This window comes from Amphiprion ocellaris, chromosome 13, assembly GCF_022539595.1.
Source record: "Amphiprion ocellaris isolate individual 3 ecotype Okinawa chromosome 13, ASM2253959v1, whole genome shotgun sequence".
NCBI lineage: Eukaryota > Metazoa > Chordata > Actinopteri > Pomacentridae > Amphiprion > Amphiprion ocellaris.
This window is the reverse complement of record NC_072778.1, coordinates 19,995,660-20,017,275: the sequence shown is the minus strand read 5'-3', so window position 1 is coordinate 20,017,275 and position 21,616 is coordinate 19,995,660. Positions and strand designations below refer to the sequence as shown.

The 21,616-nt window shown below is 38.7% G+C and overlaps 2 protein-coding genes across 3 annotated transcripts; both read left to right on the top strand.

The window, feature by feature from the left end:
- The first annotated feature begins 286 nt into the window (after positions 1-286).
- Positions 287-7,908, top strand: ube2ka (ubiquitin-conjugating enzyme E2Ka (UBC1 homolog, yeast)). Of its 2 annotated transcripts, XM_023275707.3 has the most exons (7): positions 297-637; positions 1,275-1,368; positions 1,609-1,667; positions 1,781-1,863; positions 2,236-2,335; positions 6,186-6,314; positions 6,405-7,908. In XM_023275707.3, exons 1-7 carry the CDS (start codon positions 575-577, stop codon positions 6,477-6,479), a joined length of 603 nt encoding a protein of 200 aa, XP_023131475.1. In that variant the 5' UTR covers positions 297-574; the 3' UTR covers positions 6,480-7,908. The 2 variants fall into 2 exon arrangements, with proteins under 2 accessions (XP_054872834.1, XP_023131475.1); XM_055016859.1 differs by lacking the exons at positions 6,186-6,314; positions 6,405-7,908 and adding an exon at positions 4,503-6,171 and having other exon boundaries at positions 287-637.
- Positions 7,909-9,473: 1,565 nt separating this feature from the next.
- LOC111572169 (neuronal acetylcholine receptor subunit alpha-9-II) lies at positions 9,474-18,578 on the top strand. Its single transcript, XM_023275721.3, has 6 exons — positions 9,474-10,299; positions 10,961-11,106; positions 14,882-15,036; positions 15,718-15,898; positions 16,058-16,409; positions 17,599-18,578. Exons 1-6 carry the CDS (start codon positions 10,239-10,241, stop codon positions 18,375-18,377), a joined length of 1,674 nt encoding a protein of 557 aa, XP_023131489.2. The 5' UTR covers positions 9,474-10,238; the 3' UTR covers positions 18,378-18,578.
- Positions 18,579-21,616: the final 3,038 nt, after the last annotated feature.

Below are 21,616 nucleotides of genomic sequence, written 5' to 3'. Positions count from 1 at the left end.
ATAAATGGTGAATTTTATGCGCTACAGCGAAATAAGAATCGAACACCATCGAAACTGCAGCATACCATGAATAATTTAGTATGGTTTTAACTGTAATGTTTAAATCAGTTAGCTAAATCCTCACAGTAGATAATGTGATAGGGTCTTTATCCCACCATTTATTTAAATGGTAAATTTGTCATCATAATAATAACGATAACAATAATTAATTATTCAGCGTGAGCAGATTAGCCAATCAGAGAAGGCGTTCAGGATGGCAATACAGGTCACATGACCCCCTCTCCTCCAGACTGCATGCAGTTTGGTATTAAAATGTTTTCAGTACCACCAACCATTGTGCTGCTACAGATTTGAGATGAGAGACACGAGTCAAGCTTATTTTTAACAAACTATAACTCCACACTGATCCCGGGGACTGACGGCACTGACGGCGAACGACGGTGCAGCTGTTATTTTTGAGGTTGTGTCCAAAAAGTGCAGAGCGACTGTAGGCAGAACGAGCTAGCAGCGTTAGCTAACGTTAGTCAGGTCGGACGGCGACGAGGCCCCAACCGGACGGGAACACGGGGGAACCATGGCCAACATCGCAGTTCAGAGGATAAAACGGGAATTCAAGGAGGTGCTCAAAAGCGAAGAGGTTGGTTGTCACGTTTGAATGTTGAAGTGGCGGCTTTTATTTGTTCTTTCTGTGGCTACGAGGCTGAATGAGAGTGACGCGTCGCTGGCTCAGCTGTCAGCTTGCTAATCGCCGAGCTAGTAGCTGCAGCTAACTGTACCAGACACGACTGCTCCTCCAGCTTTACGATTAGTCGCCAGCGATAGCTATTAAAATGCCACTCTTGGGGAGTTAAAGCCAAGAAAGTTACTGTTGCTTGAACGCAGTTTATTACAATTTTAAAGCAGTACTGGAATTTAATGAGCCTCAAGTTTATATTGCTAACATTATTGACTAGCTTACCATGCCTTCTGTGGTCGCTAAGCTAGCAGGGGTAGCCCTAGCAAAGATAGTTTGGTGTTGTAGTGGTATTTAAAGTACACTCTTCACATGTACCCTCTTCATCCCGTATGGACTCAACTGTACTAACGTTAGAGAACCTATTATGTAGATCTGTACGATGTGTGCAACAAGTTGAGGTCAACTTTGGCTAGTGCTGCGGGGGGTGTCAACTTATGCTGCATAGGCAGGTTTGTGTTTGACAGCATGCTAGCTTAACGCTTTGCAATCTGTCTATCTGCAGAAGTTGTAATGCTTCTTTGCTTTTTCACCCTTCCAGACGAGCAAAAACCAGATAAAGGTAGATCTGGTGGATGAGAACTTCACAGAACTTAAAGGGGAGATAGCAGGGCCACCTGACACGCCATATGAAGGTGAGGGGCTCTTGTAGACACACTGCCTGCTAACCTGAATGCATGGTTGCACAACTTTATTTGGTGGTATTTGACGTCGCTGACACCAACGTGATTTTGAGGCCTCACCAACTAACGAATTTAATCCTCAGAAATGTCAGCTAAAAGAATTAGCTTCATAACATTCAGCCTGACATTGCACACTTAAATATCCCTGTCCCAATCCTTAAATTGTTGCAGTAACCATTTCATTTCTTCCAGGGGGTAGATATCAACTAGAAATTAAAATTCCAGAGACATATCCATTCAATCCACCTAAGGTAGGGTTATATTACTGGTATTGATACTGATGACTATTCCTAAGCAAAATATTCTGTTACTGTGCTAATCCACAAGTAATTTTCTTCATCCTGTTTTTCTATTAATATCTTAGGTGCGGTTTATCACGAAGATCTGGCATCCCAACATCAGCTCAGTCACAGGTGCAATATGTCTGGACATTCTCAAAGACCAGTGGTGAGTACGTGAGCACCAACATTCTTCGCATTCTTTGCTTGATTATGAAATACTTTTGTAGTTGTGTAAGACAGTATTTCCTTGTCCTACCAAAGACATAACCGATTTTAAGTTGCTCATAATGACTTGTCAAAAGTTAATTTGATAACATTGATGCAATATAAAAAAAGAAGTCTAACAATGTTAACTGAATCACTGAGCTTAATAATGTGGACACATTAGTTGCTGTTATCATCAAGCCCAAATAAAGTGTTCAGGCACACATGGATCAAGGATCTTTCAGTGTGTTTAGAAAACACATCTGTAGATACCATGAAGAAAGTTTGCTATCAGTGGTGGATGCATTAAACAGTAGCATGTCTTTTGTTTCAGGGCAGCAGCTATGACACTGAGGACTGTCCTCTTGTCATTACAAGCCTTACTGGCAGCTGCCGAACCAGATGATCCACAGGACGCAGTGGTAGCCAATCAGGTACGTGTTTTCACTTTTGAATGCTGAATTCTTTTACCTAACCGAACCTCCTAAACCATTACTAGTGGTTGTTATTACATTTTTATGAACTGCCTTCTGTTAACAAAGTGAATGTACCCTAAATATTGTAGCATCATTGGAAGTTTTTGTCAGAAATACTGTGATTTCAGTTTTATTTATTTTCTGTGGCATCTGAGGAAACAAAGTTTTTCCAGATAGTAAAGAGAACTTGGAAGGAATGGCAGCTGTAGAGCTGTAATCACTGATGGGTGGAAAACTAAGTGGCATCTAGTGGCATCTATTTTTGAACAATCTTCTTTTCTTGATCTTATGTTCTTACATGCTGGTAGTTGGACAAAGTAAGACATTGTATTAAGTCAATTAGATAGAATCTGACAAATAATTGTCAGATTTACTGATAATGAAAATAATCCTTGGTTGTGGCCACACAGTTGTGTAATATACACATTAGTGTTCAAAGAAAGTGTATCACCTAGGTATTTCATATTTTGAATTTTTTTCTGATGGTGTGTTGTGTTCAGTGTAAGCATCATAAATATAAACCTAACATTTCTTAACATTTAAAAGTATCAGATGGCCTTAAGTCACTTTAGTTGATAATTTTAAGTGAAAAACTCAATAAAATGCTCACTAGACTCCATCCTGACGCACGTAAAGAATGACTGTGATTCTTGCAGAGCGTCTTTCTATCACTGAAAGCCACAGCTGATGCAAGATTACGTCATTGCTTGTGTGTGTCAATCTTTTCTGATGCAATCTATAAGAAATCTTGTCATATACATAAGTTATTCAGAGGACAATTACAGTTTTCAGGGGTGATGCACTTTCTTTGAACTCTAGTGTATATGCCAGATTTCTTAAATTTTTTAAAAATTATTTTATATATATATGTGTATATATATATATATATATATATATATATATATATATATATATATATATATATATATATATATATATATATATATATATATATATATACACACACATATGCACACACACAACCAGTCAAAAATTTGGACACACCTTCTCATTCAATGTTTTTTCTTTATTTTTACTACTTTTATTAATTTCTGCATTGTAGATACATACTGAAGATATCAAATTATGAAGCAAGATACGTAGAATTATGTAGCAAACAAACAATTGTGAAATCACTCTAAATATGTTTTGTACTTTAGATTCCTCAAAGTAGCCAACTTTTGCTTTGACGACCCTTGGTCTTCTCTCGGTAAGCTTCATGAGGTAGTCACCTGAAATGGTTTTCAATTCCTAGGTATGGCTTGTCAAGGTTAATTTGTGTACTTTCTTGCCTTCTTAATGGGGTTGGGACCATCAGTTGTGTTGTGCAGAAGTCAGGTTGGTACACAGCTGATAGCCCCATTTGACAACTTTTAGAGTCTATATTATGCCAAGAACCAATTAGCTAAGTAAAGAGAAACAACAGTCCATCATTACTTTAAGAACTGAAGGCCAGTCAGTCCAGAAAATTGCAAAAACTTTGGATGTGTCCCCAAGGGCAGTCGCAAAAACCTTCAAGCCCTACGATGAAACTGACTCTTAAGAGGACTGCCCCAGGAAAGGAAGACCAAGAGTCACCTCTGCTGCAGAGGATAAGTTCATCCGAGTCACCAGCCTCAGAAATCACAAGTTAGCAGCACCTCAGATTAGAGCCCAGATAAATGCCACACAGAGTTCTAGTAGCAGACACATCTCTACATCAACTGTTCAGAGGAGACTGCACCAATCAGGCCATTATGGCTAAATAGCTGCTAAAACACCACTACGATGGAAAAGCAACAAGCAGAAGAGATTTGTTTGGGCCAAGAAACACAAGGAATGGACATTAGACCAGTGGAAATCTGTGCTTTGGTCTGATGAGTCAAAATTTGAGATCTTTGGTTCCACCTTCTGTGTCTTTGTGTGACGCAGTAAATGTGAACGGATGGTCTCTACATGCATGGATCCCACTGTGAAGCATGGAGGAGGAGGTGTGATAGTGCAGGGGTGCTTTGCTGATGACACTGTTGAGAATTTATACAAAACTGAAGGCACACTGAACCAGCATGGCTACCACAGCATCCTGCAGCAACATGGCATCCCATCCGGTTTGCGTTTAGTTGGACCATCATTTGTTTTTCAACAGGACAATGACCCCAAACACACCCCCAGGCTGTGTAAGGGCTATTTGACCAAGAAGGAGAATGATGGAGTGCTGCATCAGATGACCTGGCCTCCACAGTCACTTGACCTAAACCCAGTCCAGATGGTTTGGGATGAGATGGACCACAGAGTGAAGGCAAAAGGACCAACAAGTGCTCAGCATCTCTGGGAACTCCTCCAAGAGTGTTGGAAAACCATTTCAGGTGACTACCTCATGAAGCTCATTGAGAGAATGCCAAGAGTGTGCAAAGCAGTAATCAAAGCAGAGGGTGGCTATTTTGAAGAATGCATGTTTTGACTTATTTCACACTTTTTACTACATAATTCCATATGTGGTAATTCGTAGTTTTGATGCCTTCATTGAGGATCTACAATGTAAACAGTCATGAAAACAAAGAAAAAACATTAAATGGGAAGGTGTGTCCAAACCCTTGACTGGTAGTGTCTATATGGCAGACTCCTCTTAAAGCCTCAGAATGTCTCATGTTAACTAAAAATCGCTGGAGAAATTGGTTCATCCTGTTTAGAACATTAACATGATGCATTATTCACCACTTGACTTAGAGGAAACAATGGCCTTAAATGAATCCCTTGCGTTAATTGACATAGGCAAGTTTGATTTTTTTTTTTTTTTTTTTAAATTTAAATATTTATGTCAAGTTCACAATTGTATGTTTTTTTTCCTGTGCTCAACACTAATTATTGTTACAGGTTAAATAGTATCTGGTGCTACACCAGTAATGTGAAACTTATTTAAATACTATGTGTAGACAGGGAGCTGTTTGCCCTTTGCCTGCTTTTGTTGGTGAAAAGATTATCCTACTCTACTGAGCACATTATTACACCTACTAACAATCACTAATCCCCTGTAAAGTGAGTAACAGTCATCTATTTGTGACCAACACACATCACAATGAAGCGCACAAGCTGTCAGTGAAGCAGTTAAATCTTGTATCTGGTGTCAGTGAGGTTTGTGGTTTTCATTTGACATGATTTAGTGTTAAACAGTTGGTTGCAGACCAAGTATTAAATGGAAATCTGAGCTCTGTTTAGGTAATTTTGAAGATGTAGCACCTTAAATTCTCAAATAGCTTAAAAAAATACTGCCTTAACATTTTGTACTAATTGCTCCTTTACTGCATAAGGTACGTTGAGTACATCTGTACAAATCTGATAAGCGTACTAGTTCCTCATATTTACATATATTTCACTACTAATGGTTTGTGATGATATGAGATCTACACTCTCCATTAAAACAGAAGAATGCCCACACAGCATGGAAACGGAGAGCTTGGCAGCTCTGGGCAGACTGCAGGTCTCCTAGTTCCTCTTGCAGAATTATGTCATTAGTCATCTGTTTTGTTGCAAGATATGCACAGTAGTACAGATGAATCATAAGTGCACTACCTCGAAGGGATGTAATAACAATTGTTGCCATGAATATTTTTAATTATGTAACGAAAACTCTGTCATAATGTGCTTTTTCGTGTTTCCTTATATTTGAAATCTGCCATTTTCTCTTGACAGTCCAGAGAAAGTGAAAACACACCTCTATAACTTGAATATGAAGCAAATACAAATATGACGTGTTAGAGTTGTGACAGTGCTGTGCTGAACCTTTTCCACACAAATGTAAAGGTGTTTTTCACATTTATTTATTATACAGTACAAGCAGAATCCAGAGATGTTTAAACAGACAGCGAGACTCTGGTCTCACGTCTATGCAGGCGCTCCTGTCTCCAGTCCGGAGTACACACGCAAAATAGACAAACTCTGTGCCATGGGCTTTGAAAAAGTAAGCATATCTGAACTTTTTCTCTCCCCTACTGTGCATTGCACTGCAGAGTAAAACTAGAGTTGTGACTGGTTCTGTTTCTGTCCCCAGAATGCAGTAATAGTGGCATTGTCGTCGAAATCCTGGGACGTGGAGACAGCGACAGAGCTACTGCTCAGCAACTGAATTTTGACACCCTCTTCATCTTCCCGTAATCCCCACCTCTCCCTCCTCACACCTCTCCCCTCCAAATTCCCGCTGTCTGAAGGCGTCTCTCCCCCCATCACACCCTCTGTTTCACAGTGGACTTCTCGCCTCCACGCTTCCCCTCCTCTCCAGCTCCTCCTTTATCCCCTCTGTGTGGCATCTCTCCTCTGTACTCATCACCTCTGCTGTACCACACTCCAATCAATGCTCTGTGAGCTCTTATCACTGGTTTCTTTTAGTTCATTCAACATTCCACTCAGTGCTACAATCAGAAATCCAACCATATCTCCCAGTCTTTGAAGCAAATGCCAGACTTAAGACCCCGCCCACATCTGCCAATCTCCCAGCTTTTCTGGCTCGGTCCAAGAAGCGGCTGTCAGCAGCTTATCCTTGCCTATGCAGTGCATTTACTTTCATTTGTGATAACCTTTGTTGGAGAAAGTCAGGCCATCCAAGGGGGCTCTTTTGGACCTGGTCCTGATTTTACACACTTTTGGGCCTGTTTTCAAAAAAAGGATTAAGCCGAGTTCTAAACATGTGAATAATTCCATGAACTGCATCTAAAATCACTACCTTTGCTAGTTCACTAATCCCCAAATTTAAAAAACTTAATAGTCTTTTTGATGGTATAGCGTGCTCTATGATGAAGTGAAAATTAAGATTTGGGACACTCATGAATTATTATTGTTTTTTGACAGATGCAATGCTGCATGACAGTAATTCACTTCACATATCAAGCTCACAAAGCAAAGTATTGCATTTTGTTTTGTGGTGGAGATTTTTTGTGTTTTTGTACAACAGACATTACATGCTATGGATACTACTGTTTTTGTTGAACTTTTGGAGTTTTTTTAGGACAGTAATGGCATGAATTGAGCACATTAAAATGGGGTTAAAAGTCAATACAGTAAATGCACATGCTGTAATTATTTAATAAACCATGCAGGTCGGCTTTTTCCGTGTTCTTGAAAGCAGCTCAGGGTGTCACAGAGGTGTTCACACAGTAGCCATACTTCTTTACATGCCACGTTTCCCCCTCATCTGCACTCGACAGCTGACGGGCCCAAAGGTCCTGCAGGAAATACCCACATCCTTTTCCCAACACTTTTTCTTGACATGGCTCACTTCACCTGTCCCTCCACCACTCCGCCTCCCCCATGCACACATTTTTAAAAAATTTTTATTTGGTTTTGGCCTCCTACAGGAATACATTTGGATTCTTGTTTTTAAACTGAGAGAAAACAAACAAACAAAAAAAACATGTTGAGCAGTAACACAACCTGTGACAAGTCTGGATGGAAACGGTTCCAAACGAGTTTGAAAATCTTGCATCATGTTAACTACGCCAACAGATAAATATGTCAATGATTCATCTGTAAATAAAGATATTAAAGTCTGTGTAAATTAATTCATACTCTATTTTTCTTTGTTGCCTCTCAAAAACACACTTTGTTGTGTGATGCATGTTTAGCTTAGCAACATCAAAAAAACTCCACATGGTAATAATGTAACATTCAGTGTATCAGTCATTTTCTCTAAAGACTAACCTCAGTCATTATATTGATAAATTAAGGAATTATTTATGCATCCTGTTGTGTTGGACCTCACATTTGTTTCTGAGCTTGTTTGTCTCTGCATGCATTTGAATAATAACTAGGCTGAGGTGCTAAATTTACTAGACCAACAGAAAATGAACCTACAGGGAATTACATTGCAGTGAAAATGGAACAAGCAGGCCAGTTTAGATGAAGAATGTGCATGGGTTGTGAATATCAGTCTTTCGGCATAGTAGTAGTGCGATACTGTTGCGTTAAGTTCCTTTTTGAGCAGTCAAATATAAAGTAGATTTTGAGTCTCAACCAGGAAGTGATAAAGGTACTTGTGATAATGTTCCCATCATGTTGCTTAAGAGTGAGGGAAACTGAGAATGAGCACAATAACAGATGGCCTGTTAGGTAGCATGTTGTGTCATGTCGAACCTATCCAAGAAACCCTGGCAATAATCTGAACACTATTTTAGCCTGTACACGTGCACCAAGCTGAAAAAAAACAGCTATCAGTGATGTGTTTGTTTTCTAATTAACAGTATTTAGTGTTGATCCATAAAAGACCTCAGTGGCAATATTACAGTGGATTTAACTGTACAACACTGCACCTGCTGCACACTAAACTGGCGTCGGCTCAGGTATCCCTAATGACATAAGCTCATTTTATATCCTCTCACTGGATGTTGGCATATTTCTCTTTTATAGCCGCCATCTGGAACTCCTCAAAGCATCTGAGAATGGACTATACGAACAAGGATACATTAGATTGAAACGGTATTCTCACTGGTTTGTGTAATGGCACTGAGATTAACGCTCTTTGTGTTATTAAACTGCACACAAGACAAATGAATTCATTGCATTACTGAAGTCTCGGCGATTCCAAAGGGCTGCAGCTACCTCTTTAGAGACACATTTCAGCCATGCTGCAGTAGATTTAAATCATCTTGATGTTTGGGTGCTTTGGCAAATAACAGGTCCCACAGTATTTCTGTGAAAGATTCCGATGTTTTTGATATAAAAGTGATGTTTGTGACCTTATTTGATCTTTTATTATGGCACGAGTGTAAACCACATATGCGTAAAACCCTGAAGGAATTGGTTTTATATGTTAACAATTAAGTTTATAGCTTGTCTGTAGGGCTAAATTTGCACTGTGAGGAAAGAATTTTATCAGAGCTTCCTCAGGAAACAGCAGTTGATTTCTTTATGAAATCCTGCTGACGCACTGTTTGGGCCTCTTCTTTCTGTAAGAAGTCTATATAGCATTATATATATATATATATATATATATATATATATATATATATATATATATATATATATATATATATATATATATATATATATATATATATATATTTAAAGTACTGAAGAGGATACATTTGAAATAGCAGACGTAATGAGTGAAGTTGTCAAGTGACAGGAAGAGGGCCATACATACAGAGCCTATAAATACTGCAAATACTCTCAAGGCTGTAACATATTTCATTTCTATGATTTATTATCAGTATCCAAGGTGTTTTAAATAATTCAATTTTCCCCAATCAATGCAGCAAATCCCTAAGGCCCATGTAGGTGTGTGTATTTTTAGTGCTGAAATTAAAAATAATGTGCCTTTCCCATTCAGTTCTGGCGCCCCTGTCCTGACTGACCTTTACTGATGTTGGTCGACCAATGCAGAAAATAATGCAGAAAATAAAACTTGCAGAATGAGGCTCAAGTTGAATAACTCAGCCATCATGTTATGACAGTTTATAGTTTTTTTTGTTCTAGCAACACTATCGTTTTATTGCATATTCATTTAGTGCAACAGGGTGCCTAATTTTCAGATTTCCATCGTTAATTCCTCATGGCAGTACTTGTTGCAGCAGCAGACCTGCAGCCCACCTGGTTGCGCACCTCTGACAGGTGAATAGCCGCGTGTGTGGTGAGGCGATGATTCGTGGGCATCCTGTTTCTCTCGGTCTGCCGCTGCCATGTGATAGCCGGAGTTTTATTCCGCGTCTCAGTCAGCAGACATGCTGCCTCCCCTGCCAAGCAGTAAAACCTGCGCTGACCGCCAGGACGGCCAGAGGAAATGGTGTCCTGCTATCTGCAGCCGAGTTCAATTGGGGTTGAACGGGCATCATGTAGTCCAGTCCGGGGGTGAAACCCAGACTGCTGCCTGAGGTTACCTTTAATTTCTTCTTCAATGTATTTAGACAAACTCAAGATGATCTCAATAATCTGCTTGGCGATGCTTCTTCCTGAAGGTGAGTTAAACCCGAACTCTTTCCTTGCAGAAAAAAAATCGCATTTTGTCATTGATCTTTAAGTAATTACACCCATTGTGGCTTGTAAATTGAGCTTCCATTGTTTTTAGCGAAAGAAGAAACTTTCTGAGTTCATCTAAGTTAAACGCACTACTGTGTGCGTAATTACGCGCAGTAGCTTTGAAGCGAAGTGCGGTTACGCAGACGCTGAATTTTACATGTGGCTTTTAAACCATTAAGATAAACAGTTAATTGTGGCGAATGTAATGGCAGGCAAAAACTTTGTTTGTTACTGATTAATTATTTTTTGATCTATAAATTTAGATTACAACAAAGTTTTCAAAATCACTTGAAATTTCCTAATAAACATGAAAGAGTTATTCCTTCAGCAGTTCAACAGTGAGAACTGTTCGGCCTTCATGTAGCATTTGTCGACTTAAACATGGTAAACATCAGTAACAAATACATCAAAAGAAAAGCTTACAATTCTTTTCCAAACTTTTTTAATTAATTGAGAGGCAGGTTTGCCAGAGGTGACAGAGCTGAACAGCAGAATGATCTCGGTATTGTTTCAGAGAACTACATTCAAAAGTACCTATTGTCAAAAGTACTTGTTATAAGCTGGGACATGATTGAAGTCCACTTTTTTCTCTCCCTCCAGTGGTTCACTCTGCTCAGGGTCATTATGCCCAGAAGCTCTTGAATGATTTGATGGAGAATTACTCCAGCGCCTTGCGGCCTGTGGAGGACACAGACAGAGCCCTCAACGTTACCCTACAGATCACCCTCTCACAAATCAAAGACATGGTGGGTACAAACTCTTCTTCAGGTCTCATTCTTCATTGTGTTCATATAAAGAATTCTCACCCTCTTTGAAGTTGTCACATTATATTGCTTGTCAGCGTTTTAATCATGGTCAAGTTCATTTTTTTGACAAGATTTTAACAAAGTTTTCTAAGTGAAAACAGATTTCTACAAAGTAATATCAATTAAGTCAAAATATAAAATGTACAACAAATGATTGCAAAAGTATTAACCCCTTAAATCCATCATAGATTATAGGAAATTTGTAAATCTGCCTAAAACAGGCCATTCTTACAAACTGACTGTTCAAGAAAGAGATGAGGGAGGAAGGCCACCAAGACACCTATGACTCCCCCTGAAGGAGTTTCAAGCTTATGAGGTGAAAACTGGATAGACTGTACATACAACAACTGTTTCCTGTTCTTCACCAGTCAGAGCTTTATGTTGAATAAAGTTTGAGTGGAAGTGGAAGAAGGTTCTTTAGTCTAATGAAACCAAAATTAAGTTTTTTGGCCCTCAGACTAGACATTATGTTTGGCGGACATCAAACCCTACACATCATCACAAATACAGCATGTCCATCATAAAGCATGATGGTGACAGCAACATAAAGTAGTGATGATTCTTGTCATGGCCAAAGGACCATTTACTAAATTCAGACTTGAAAGGGGTGAATACTTATGCAATCACCCATTTTCATTGTATATTATCAGTTAACTGACATTATATTGACTTATAATCAGTATTCAATTCAGTGTGAAAGACTCTATGGAAAACCAAATCAAACTGACTATTTTTCAATATCAAAATAGTATGAAAGAGGAAAACTTCCAAGGGGGAATGAATACTTTTTATGGGCACTGCATACTTAATAAGAAGCTAATTATCAAAATAGGATATTTTAGCACAGTCCTCAGCTAAAATAATCTTTCCTAAGTGAGGGTTATAAAATTTCTTTGACACACTGCTAATATGGTTTAACTGAAGAGTCTGCTTAATTCCTGTGCAGAATAATTGTGCATACAAACTTATAAAAACTCCAAATTAAATTATGTAATATGTGAGGATTGTTTTGATGCCTCACACTGTGGCTATTTTTTGGTAAATAGCCTAGAATTGGATGAAAACGTCGACAGAGCTATTATGTCACTATACTAAATAGGATGCTTTAGCCAGTGGACAGAGAACTCACTGCAGAGAATGGAGGCCATTTCTTAGTCGCACTGCAGTGAAACTTTCTCATTTTAACCTCTGAAATTAATGTGACAGAACGCATGCAAATACAAGTCACTCTATTTTAGAATTAACACCATAGATATACTGAACATAGAATGACAACATGAAGATTGGATGTCATGTTGAAAGTACATTCAATTTCCTATTGGATTTTCAAAACTGTTTGTCTCCCAAAATATGTTTGCCTGAACTGATGATCATGAATGACAGTTAAAGCTCCCACTGTAAAGACCAGGCCTACTGTTACTCAGCTGGTTCAGGTTCCCGTTCAGGTTCAGTGCTGTGTCACCCCACAGTGAATTAGCGTTTGCTTTGTGCACATGTGTTTGGGTGTATGTGGAAGATAGAAAACCAGCTCTACTACCAAATGTCTCTGTGGTTCACCAGGATGTCTGTTGTTGTCAGTTAGTCATGTGTGAGTGTGTGTGTGAGTGTGTGTGTGTGTTCTTTGGATATGTTTTCCCCTCATCCTCCAGTCACTCTGCTCATCCACCTGATATTGACAGACGGGGCTGGATTTCACCTGTTGTGATAATCTGAGGCGTGTTTGTCTACACAACGTTGATGAGCAGCAGAGAACTGAGAAGGAGATTAAGAGGATCTCCTTTAAAGCTGTTGTTACTGGGTGTCTGCTGTGTGTAGATATACATTTGTACGCAAAAAACTTTGGACACCCCCTGGTGAATTGCTCATTTTTTTTGTTGATTTTTTTAAAGTGAAACGAAATAAAGCAATCCCTGCAGAAATCACAGTTTATATAGATGAGCTTTTCCTAAATTGTTAATGCACTGTTACTTTTTATTTCACCATTTTAAATATATCGAAAACAAACAGTCATCTGGGCTTGTGCTAAAGTTTTTGCACCCTTTTCTCCTGTAAAGTATGCAAATTTTCATTAATTTATTGTTGGCTTTAGCTAGCTGATTAACTTGTAAGGCTGGTCAGAAATCACTATTAGAAGTCAGCTGATGATATTTGCAGAGTTTCATAAATTCTTTGGCTCTTTCAACCTTGTGGTAACACTCACCAACCATGGACTCCTATAAGTATCTGATGGAGGATGTGAAAATGAAGTTGATTGCTTCCTACAAAACAGAGAAAGGCTATAAAAAGATATCAAAGCACTTCCATTGTCTGAATTGTTAATAAGTAATGGCAGTTAAGAGGAACTGTGGAAGTGGAGACCAAAAAATCTGACTGCAAAGGAGCTGCAGGAAAGTTTAGCTGGCACAAGAATAGTGGTACATTATTCCACTGTGCAGCACTGATGTACAAACACTATCTACATGCATGAGTCAACTGAAGGAAACCTTACCTGCACCCTCATCACAAAAGTCAGCAGATCAAGTACACAAAATAGCATTTGGATAAGAGTCAATTTTGGAAACAAGCGCTCTGCACAGATGAAGTTCAAATTGAACTATTTGTTCTCATTCACTGAAGGTATGCTTGAAGAATAAAAAAGAAGAAGCAGTGTTTGATGAAGTGTGCAGTTATATGGCAGCAAATTCCATTCCAGGAAACACTGGAATGGAAGAGAGAGATAGAGACAAAAATGGATTCCATTAAAAACCAGAAAATCCTGGGTGATCATCATGCTGTCAGTCAAGGCAGAGAAACTAAAACAAAAATGGCTTCTACACTGAAAAATTAAAACTGTTGGGCCGACTTAAAATGAATTGCTTCAATTTGTAACTCACATCTGACTTAAGTTTTTCCTAATTGAGCAATACAAGAAATATTAATGCCACTGGTTTAAATTAGAATAAATAATTTGATTCCTCTGAGCATTGCTGTAGTATAATTTTAAGGAAAATCAACTTGAAGTTTTCAATTTTTCCTGTTTAAGTATTTGCTTTACTGAAACACAAAATGTCAAATATGATGTCATTAGACTCACCATTCATTCCAGTTCTTTACTCTGTAACCCCCCTCAAATAAAACAGTGGTTGAGTTGCAGCAGAAAATTTTAAAGAAATGTGGATGTCCTAATGTCATCGACACGGTAATAAAGAAGCAGCAAACCTAATTTTTACATTTTCACTGACCAGTTTAGAGGTATAAAGTGTAATTTTAAACAGACGGCATCCATAGAATTAAACTGCCATCACCAAAGCAGAACGATAAGTGAGACTCATTCAAAGAAAATGCTTTATCTACAGCTCAATACACTTTGTACAGTGCAGTGCAACAAAGACCCAAATGCAGACCTCAAAATCCACCATAAACTGCTTCATGAAGCTTTTGAAGTTTCCCTCACAGTCCCCCTGACTTCAACATCACTGAATTTTTCTGAGTAGATTGTAAATATTCTGGGTGTGCAGCACAGTTCCCTGAACTGTCATACTTTCTTTTCTGTATTTTATAGTTTATGAAGTCCAAATAACCAGTGCATTAACATTTGATTTCTTAATGTCAGCTGCAGGGGGTTGTATTTTCTTGTTTTCACGTCAACGAAATACGTAATTAAAAGTGACAAAACCTTTACATTTAATTGCAAGTGATTTTTTTCTGACTAGTATAGTTGTGACTGTGTGTGAAGGATGAGAGGAACCAGGTGCTGATCGCCTACCTGTGGATTAGGCAGACGTGGTACGACGCCTACCTGAAGTGGAATAAAGACGACTATGATGGACTGGACGTCATCCAGATCCCCAGCAGCCTGGTGTGGAGGCCTGATCTTGTCCTCTATAACAAGTACGCCCGTACGTCGCCTGCACAATTTAATGTTTCCAATCTTTCTATCTATGTGGGAACATTGGAAATAGACAAATTCTCTTACTGACTTCTGTGGACTTAGTATTGCAATTCTCTTCAGTACTTGTAATTGTAAAAATTGTAATTCATTATGAAGTGTGGTGTTATTTTAAAAGACTACTTATAGCAAGAGGAAGCATTGCACACATAAAGATACATACATTGTAATATTGTTATACTTTTACAATATTAATCTTTTTCAGTTATAGAACAGTTTGAAACTACAGTTTTACAAAGTTTTTGTCAAATTCATAAAGGATTGAATAACAAATATAAACTGAAACAAACATGAGAAATACAGTGTATGTTGGAAAAGTGCATGTTTATAAGCTTGTATCTCTAAGAAATGGTCAACTTCATACATAAAGGTTTTATTGCATGACTATTTTATTGACTCATATTAGAGCATACATACACAGATACCTTGGTGCTAAAAACATACAATTCACAGTGCTTATTAACACAACCAAACACTAGAGACTCAATTTTGGATTTTAGCTACCAACCTCCGGATTTCAGCTCCAGCTCACCACCATGACAGCAGAAAATTCTGCAACTCACCACTATTTACTGAAATGGCACATATTTTGGACCTTGTCTCAACTGGCTCGTCTCTTCTAGAGCCGACGATGACTTCTCAGGGCCGATGGACACCAATGTGAGACTGCGCTACGATGGAGAGATAACCTGGGATGCACCTGCCATCACCAAGAGCTCTTGTGTCGTGGACGTCTCCTACTTCCCCTTTGACAGCCAGGAATGTAATCTCACCTTTGGTTCCTGGACCTACAATGGCAACCAGGTCTGGAGAAACACATGTGAACATGTGACTGCACTCACTTTACAACTAAGACATGTTGTGAAAGATGAACTCATCTTGATTCAGTTTGTCCATGACAATCTGTGTTGTGGTGGTGGTTCACCCCCTCTACTCTGTACTCATCATTTATCTTCCTTCCAGGTAGACATCATTATGGGCATGGACAGCGGTGACCTGTCAGACTTTGTGGAAAATGTAGAGTGGGAGTGCCATGGGATGCCGGCAACCAAGAATGTCATAATGTACGGCTGCTGCTCCGACCCGTATCCAGACATCACCTATACAGTGCTCCTGCAGCGACGCTCCTCCTTTTACATCTTCAACCTCCTACTCCCTTGTTTCCTCATCTCCTTCTTGGCTCCTTTGGGTTTCTACCTGCCTGCAGACTCCGGGGAGAAAGTTTCTCTTGGGGTGACGGTTCTTCTGGCTCTGACTGTCTTCCAGCTAATGGTGGCTGAGAGCATGCCGCCGTCAGAGAGTGTGCCACTTATAGGTGAGAAGCTGTTTGTTTAGAATAGTGCTAAAAGCAACTTGTACTGAATTTTAATGCATTTATAGCATCTATGGAAATATTATAGCGGCTTGCATTGTGTCAAATAGGACTGCACGACCATTACATTTATAATTGTGTTTTTTATTTAATTCAAGATTAATTGCACTTTGGTGAACCCTTAATTTTCCATATAGAATGCTAAGTTCAAAAGGTAGACAATAATATTTGTCTGCTAGGCTTATCTCAGCTGAGAATGGCCAAGAAGTGGGGACCTTGAACAGTTTGCCAGTCCATCACAGAATATGTGTCCAAAATGCTAATAGCATGTCCAACATCGTTAGCTGTACCCTGTTTTTACCCCTAATTAGCAAACAGCAAGATATTAACTCTCAAACCTGTCAAAATTCCAAGAATTGCAGAGCTGGAAACATAAATAATAGTGGAATGTTCAATTTTCTGATGGTCCTTAGCTGTTGGAAAACTTAGCAAAAACTTAGCTTAAAACCGGGATATTTTCTCAGAGTAAATTCATTTTCCATGTCTTAATTAAAAATTTGCCCAAAATAGGCTACATGTCTCACAGCCTGTGTAAAAAACAAAAAAATCTGCCCTCCACAGCACAACCATAAAGTTATGACTGACACATCTGGGACCAACACTCACATGATAATAATTCAGGGACTATTTGTACTGCAGACTATACTTTAACAGAGCACAGAGGAGATGAGTATGGAAACAAATGTAGCAATAGAAAAATCTATAGTATGAAGAGCCACCATTTATTCCAGCAGTATTGGTGACACCTGTGGGCACTTGAATTTTTTTTTTCATGTTGACTCCAGTTTCTTGTAAAATCACTAAAAAAAAAAAAAAAAAAAAATCAACTTCTGTTTGTTTTTTCTTTTCTGATTTGTTAGCATTGTAACTTTGTTATACCGCACAAATATCTTTTGAGCTTTCTTTACGTATATTGCAGTGAAAAATTACTTGTACCAACCTTTAAAACAGACCATAGACTGTGTATAACCATACTGTTAACTGTGGGTGTATATTTGAGTAAAATGTCAACATCATAATTGTGTAATGAAATATTTTCACAACAAGAAAGGACAAATGGTGACAAAAGAACAAACCATAACTATCTTTTGAAGAGTTTTAACAGGACATTTTTCTATCCTCTGTTACACAGGGAAGTACTATATAGCCACCATGACCATGGTTACAGCCTCCACAGCTCTCACCATCTTCATCATGAACATTCACTTCTGTGGTGCAGAGGCCAAACCAGTTCCACGCTGGGCAAAAGTCCTCATCATTGACTACATGTCCAAGATTTTCTGTGTCTATGAAGTGGGTGAGAACTGTGCCACTGCCTCCTCCTCATCTTCTCACTCCTCGCAGGATGAGTTCCGTCATCAGCACATCAACTCTCACATTCATGCGAATGGTAAACCTGGGAGACACAGTAACCAAGAGGACCGGCAGAGTCACAAATACCCCAGACCTCAAACCCCCAAACCCCAACAACAACACAGAGTGAGAGTCCAGCACCACATCACCAGAGACGAGAACAGCCACCTCTCCAGTTTTGCACCTGGCAGGTATGAAAGCGCTAATGGTAAAATCTCTATGGGTGACTATTATAAAGAAGACCAGAAGGTGCCGTGTTATCCTGAGGACCAGAAGATTCCCTGCTGTCCTGAAGACAAGAAGCCTCCACCTCAAGGTCCCACTGTCACCTTCGGCCCCTGTGTGTTCTGCAGCCATGGCAGTGGCATCCCTGGTGTGGACACCAAGCTGGTGCGCAACGTTGAGTATATTGCAAACTGTTTTAGAGAGCAGAGGGCCACATGCGCCAAGGGAGCAGAATGGAAGAAGATCGCTAAGGTGATGGACAGGTTCTTCATGTGGATTTTCTTCATTATGGTTTTCCTCATGAGCATCCTCATCATTGGAAAGGCACCGTGAAAAAGCTGTGATGCTACAGATTTTTAAAAAAATATTTGACTCAGTGAACACTTTTTGGTCAAATACAAAAAGTCAGAGGGAGTAATTTCTTTTTTTATATAATTATTGAAGCATACTGAATATGAAATGTATGGATTTTTCTTTAATAATCTTAGTATACAGTAGATTACAAATATTTGAAAATAAACAAAATTAAGTTTGGATTCATTGTGTTTGGCCATATACACACATCTCAACAATACAAAACTCCTTATATTTTAAACACATAAAAACTGTACTACACAAAGCAGAATTACAGTCTTCTGTGTTCATCTGATAAACAGCAAAATGGGTAGATTATGGAAATAAATGCAGGCAATGCCTAACTTAAAATCAAAAGAATTGGATGCTACCATCTCCATCAGTCGTGGCTTTGATGTTCTTGTACTTCATCATCTGACCATCGAATACAAGTGAGGGGATCTGCTGTCAAGTTAAAATATGACCAGTGGAGACAGCACATGTCTTATTCACAACTGTGAAATCAGACGCCGGGGGCTGACAGACACGGCGTCAGAGCACGCTTCGGATCCGCAGAATCATTTTTCTGTTTAAAATCATCCAGTGAATAGTTAATGACCAAGCTTTGTTTGTAGCGCAGCCAGGGCAGTGAGGATGTAAGGTAATATGGAGCATCAATTATGTAACACAATGTGCACACACACTCAGACACCCCCCCTCTCTCTTGCAAAAACGAGGGAATGTGTATATGTGTGAGTGTATGGCTGCATGCGAGAGAAAAGGAAGAAATAAAACAACTAAGGACATGAGGAACAATGCAAGAATGGAAAAAGAAAGATAAATCATATGCATTCATTCATTCAAATCTTATATGAGTTTCGAGCTACTTAAACCTAACTTAACCATTACAATTTTTGCACAGATTTATACTCATTCGCACTACATTTTCGTGTGGAGCATTGTATTTTTCACAACACATATTTAACAGTTACATATATGATGCATTTCCACAGATTTATAAACCTAAATGTATGTAAAATAACTAATGTCACACGAAGTAGCAACATTACCATACAGCCTACATGTTAATATATCAGTACATGTAAAACAGGGTCATTCTTTTTGCTGGTAAAATGTCTACCTATTTAATTTCCAATATTTTTATCAGGATTTTTAAAGATACAATAGGCAACTATATGTTTTTTTAACTTGAAAAATTCCCAATTTCCATGATGAGACCAAAATCAACAATGTTTTCTGCCTTTTAATACTTTTCAACTTTTCTAGCATGTCTCTGAGACTCAGTTCAAACCATTTCTACTAAAATCGGTAAAAATTGTTATAAATATTTATCTTTGTTTCCATGAAATAGCCAAATAATTTCCTAAATAAGCTGGGCACTGTCGTTTTTCCTCCAGAAACAACTCAAACAGTCGTAATTAATGTATTTCTTGAGTATTTTCAGCTGTGCACTGAGTGTGCTTGTGAGTATTTATGGCTGCTACATGGGAGAAAATCAATTACCCCGTCCATGCTCACTGCAATGAAGGAATATGTCACCAGTGACATAGAAAGGCCCATAGGTGTGTTTTGATAACTTTTTGGAGCTTTGAAATGAACTTAAATCTTTCTATATTGTGACATTACAACATATTTACTCCTTCAAAGGATCTCACATAAACTCCTTCTCGACTTATTTCACAATAATGCACTACAGCAGTAGTAATAATACTCTTCTTAGTTTTCACCACAATATCTTAATTTTGCAGTAGGGGGCGCTCATTTCCCACTTACCATTCTTGCAGTTGATGCCCCAAAGCTTACTGTTTGAAGCTGCATGTGCCAACATAAGTGCACAAGATTTGCACCTCAGAACCGTTCCTTCTGTCTTTTGGTGTTCTGCACAGATCCACTCATAAATTTTCACTACCGAGAGGAGAAAACAATATTTGTAGACCATTAATTCCTCCAGTCCTCCAGTTTATCGTATGGCAGGAGACTATATGTCTAACTCACTGCAATTCCGTAATTAAACCTGAAGGCTATTAATGAAAGTGAGTTAGTCAGTGGAAAATAATAAAAAAAATGGTTGGGCTGGAGGCAGCGTGTGTTTGATTGTTCTGCTGAGCCTCCCCTCTGTGGGCTCTGTTGAGCAGAAGTCTGACAGATAGGGAGAGATGGTGTTGAGTTTTTTTTTTTTTTTTTAATCCTTCTCTCCAAAGTGATAGTCAGGCTGCAACAGCAGAGGTGTGAAGCATGTAATATGGACAGGCGTAGCACCTTGGGCACTGAGGGAAAGACTGCTGGGGAAATTACCAAGTGCCTGACAAAATTTCACTCGGAAATATAATCTATCACTGCTGAGATTTACACACGGAATGGGAGGATGACTGTGTTGATACAGGAACTTCACCACTGATTTACTGGGATGAATTCCACACATCTTTGATGTTTTACAGAAGTGTTTAAATCTTATGCACAGCATTTCAAAGACTGCACCACTTCTATTTGACGGCTGAGCTTTATATAAACACATTGTCACCTTAAGCTTTCAGTGGATAAGCAGTAAAATTCACACCATCTCAACCAATTACAATGTTAACATGCTGCTTAGACATTAATTCCTCAATAATACTAATACAGTAATTTATTGCACGCACAATATGTTTTGTTTTAAAAATTAAGTACAAATGCAACATGGGGAGCTCATAAGCAATCTAGATGTTTTTATTTATGTGCATATTGTGCTTAAAATACGTGTCAGCGTACTTGTTGTTTCCCAGCATGTTAATATTTTATGGATGCAGTGTTTGGGTGTAGCAGGGAGGATCAGCTCTGGTAAAAAGAGAGCAGATGTTTTGCAGATGTTTGATATTAGGTTGTGTGGAGATAGTTTTTCTAAACTGGAATGTTCAGTAGGTTGAACCAGTGGATGACAGAAAAAATGGATCCTGTCGTTCCAGTGAAATAATTTTGTCCTGGCTAATATTACAGCTACAAAAATGAACTTTGTGAACTGCTGTCTGATTTGAATTGTGAAGGGATCACCCAGAAGACGAATGATCAGAGAAAGAGCGACTGGCTGAAGATCTCTGATAGCTTGTTCATGACCCTTGACCAAAGCATCTGAAAGTGCCAGTTCAGTTTTAACAATGCTGACATATTACTTGAAGCCCATGTGGTATATTTTATGGGCGGTGGAAGTCAGTTGTTCATTTTAAAGTTTATATATTTAAAAC

Coding starts and splice junctions, on each gene's coding strand:
- ube2ka (XM_055016859.1), top strand. CDS start 575: ATGGCCAACATCGCAGTTCAGAGGATAAAACGGGAATTCAAGGAGGTG. Junction 1,369..1,608: donor ACCTGACACGCCATATGAAG/GTGAGGGGCTCT, acceptor CATTTCTTCCAG/GGGGTAGATATCAACTAGAA. Junction 1,864..2,235: donor GACATTCTCAAAGACCAGTG/GTGAGTACGTGA, acceptor CTTTTGTTTCAG/GGCAGCAGCTATGACACTGA.
- LOC111572169 (XM_023275721.3), top strand. CDS start 10,239: ATGTATTTAGACAAACTCAAGATGATCTCAATAATCTGCTTGGCGATG. Junction 10,300..10,960: donor GGCGATGCTTCTTCCTGAAG/GTGAGTTAAACC, acceptor CTCTCCCTCCAG/TGGTTCACTCTGCTCAGGGT. Junction 15,037..15,717: donor GATCTTGTCCTCTATAACAA/GTACGCCCGTAC, acceptor CGTCTCTTCTAG/AGCCGACGATGACTTCTCAG.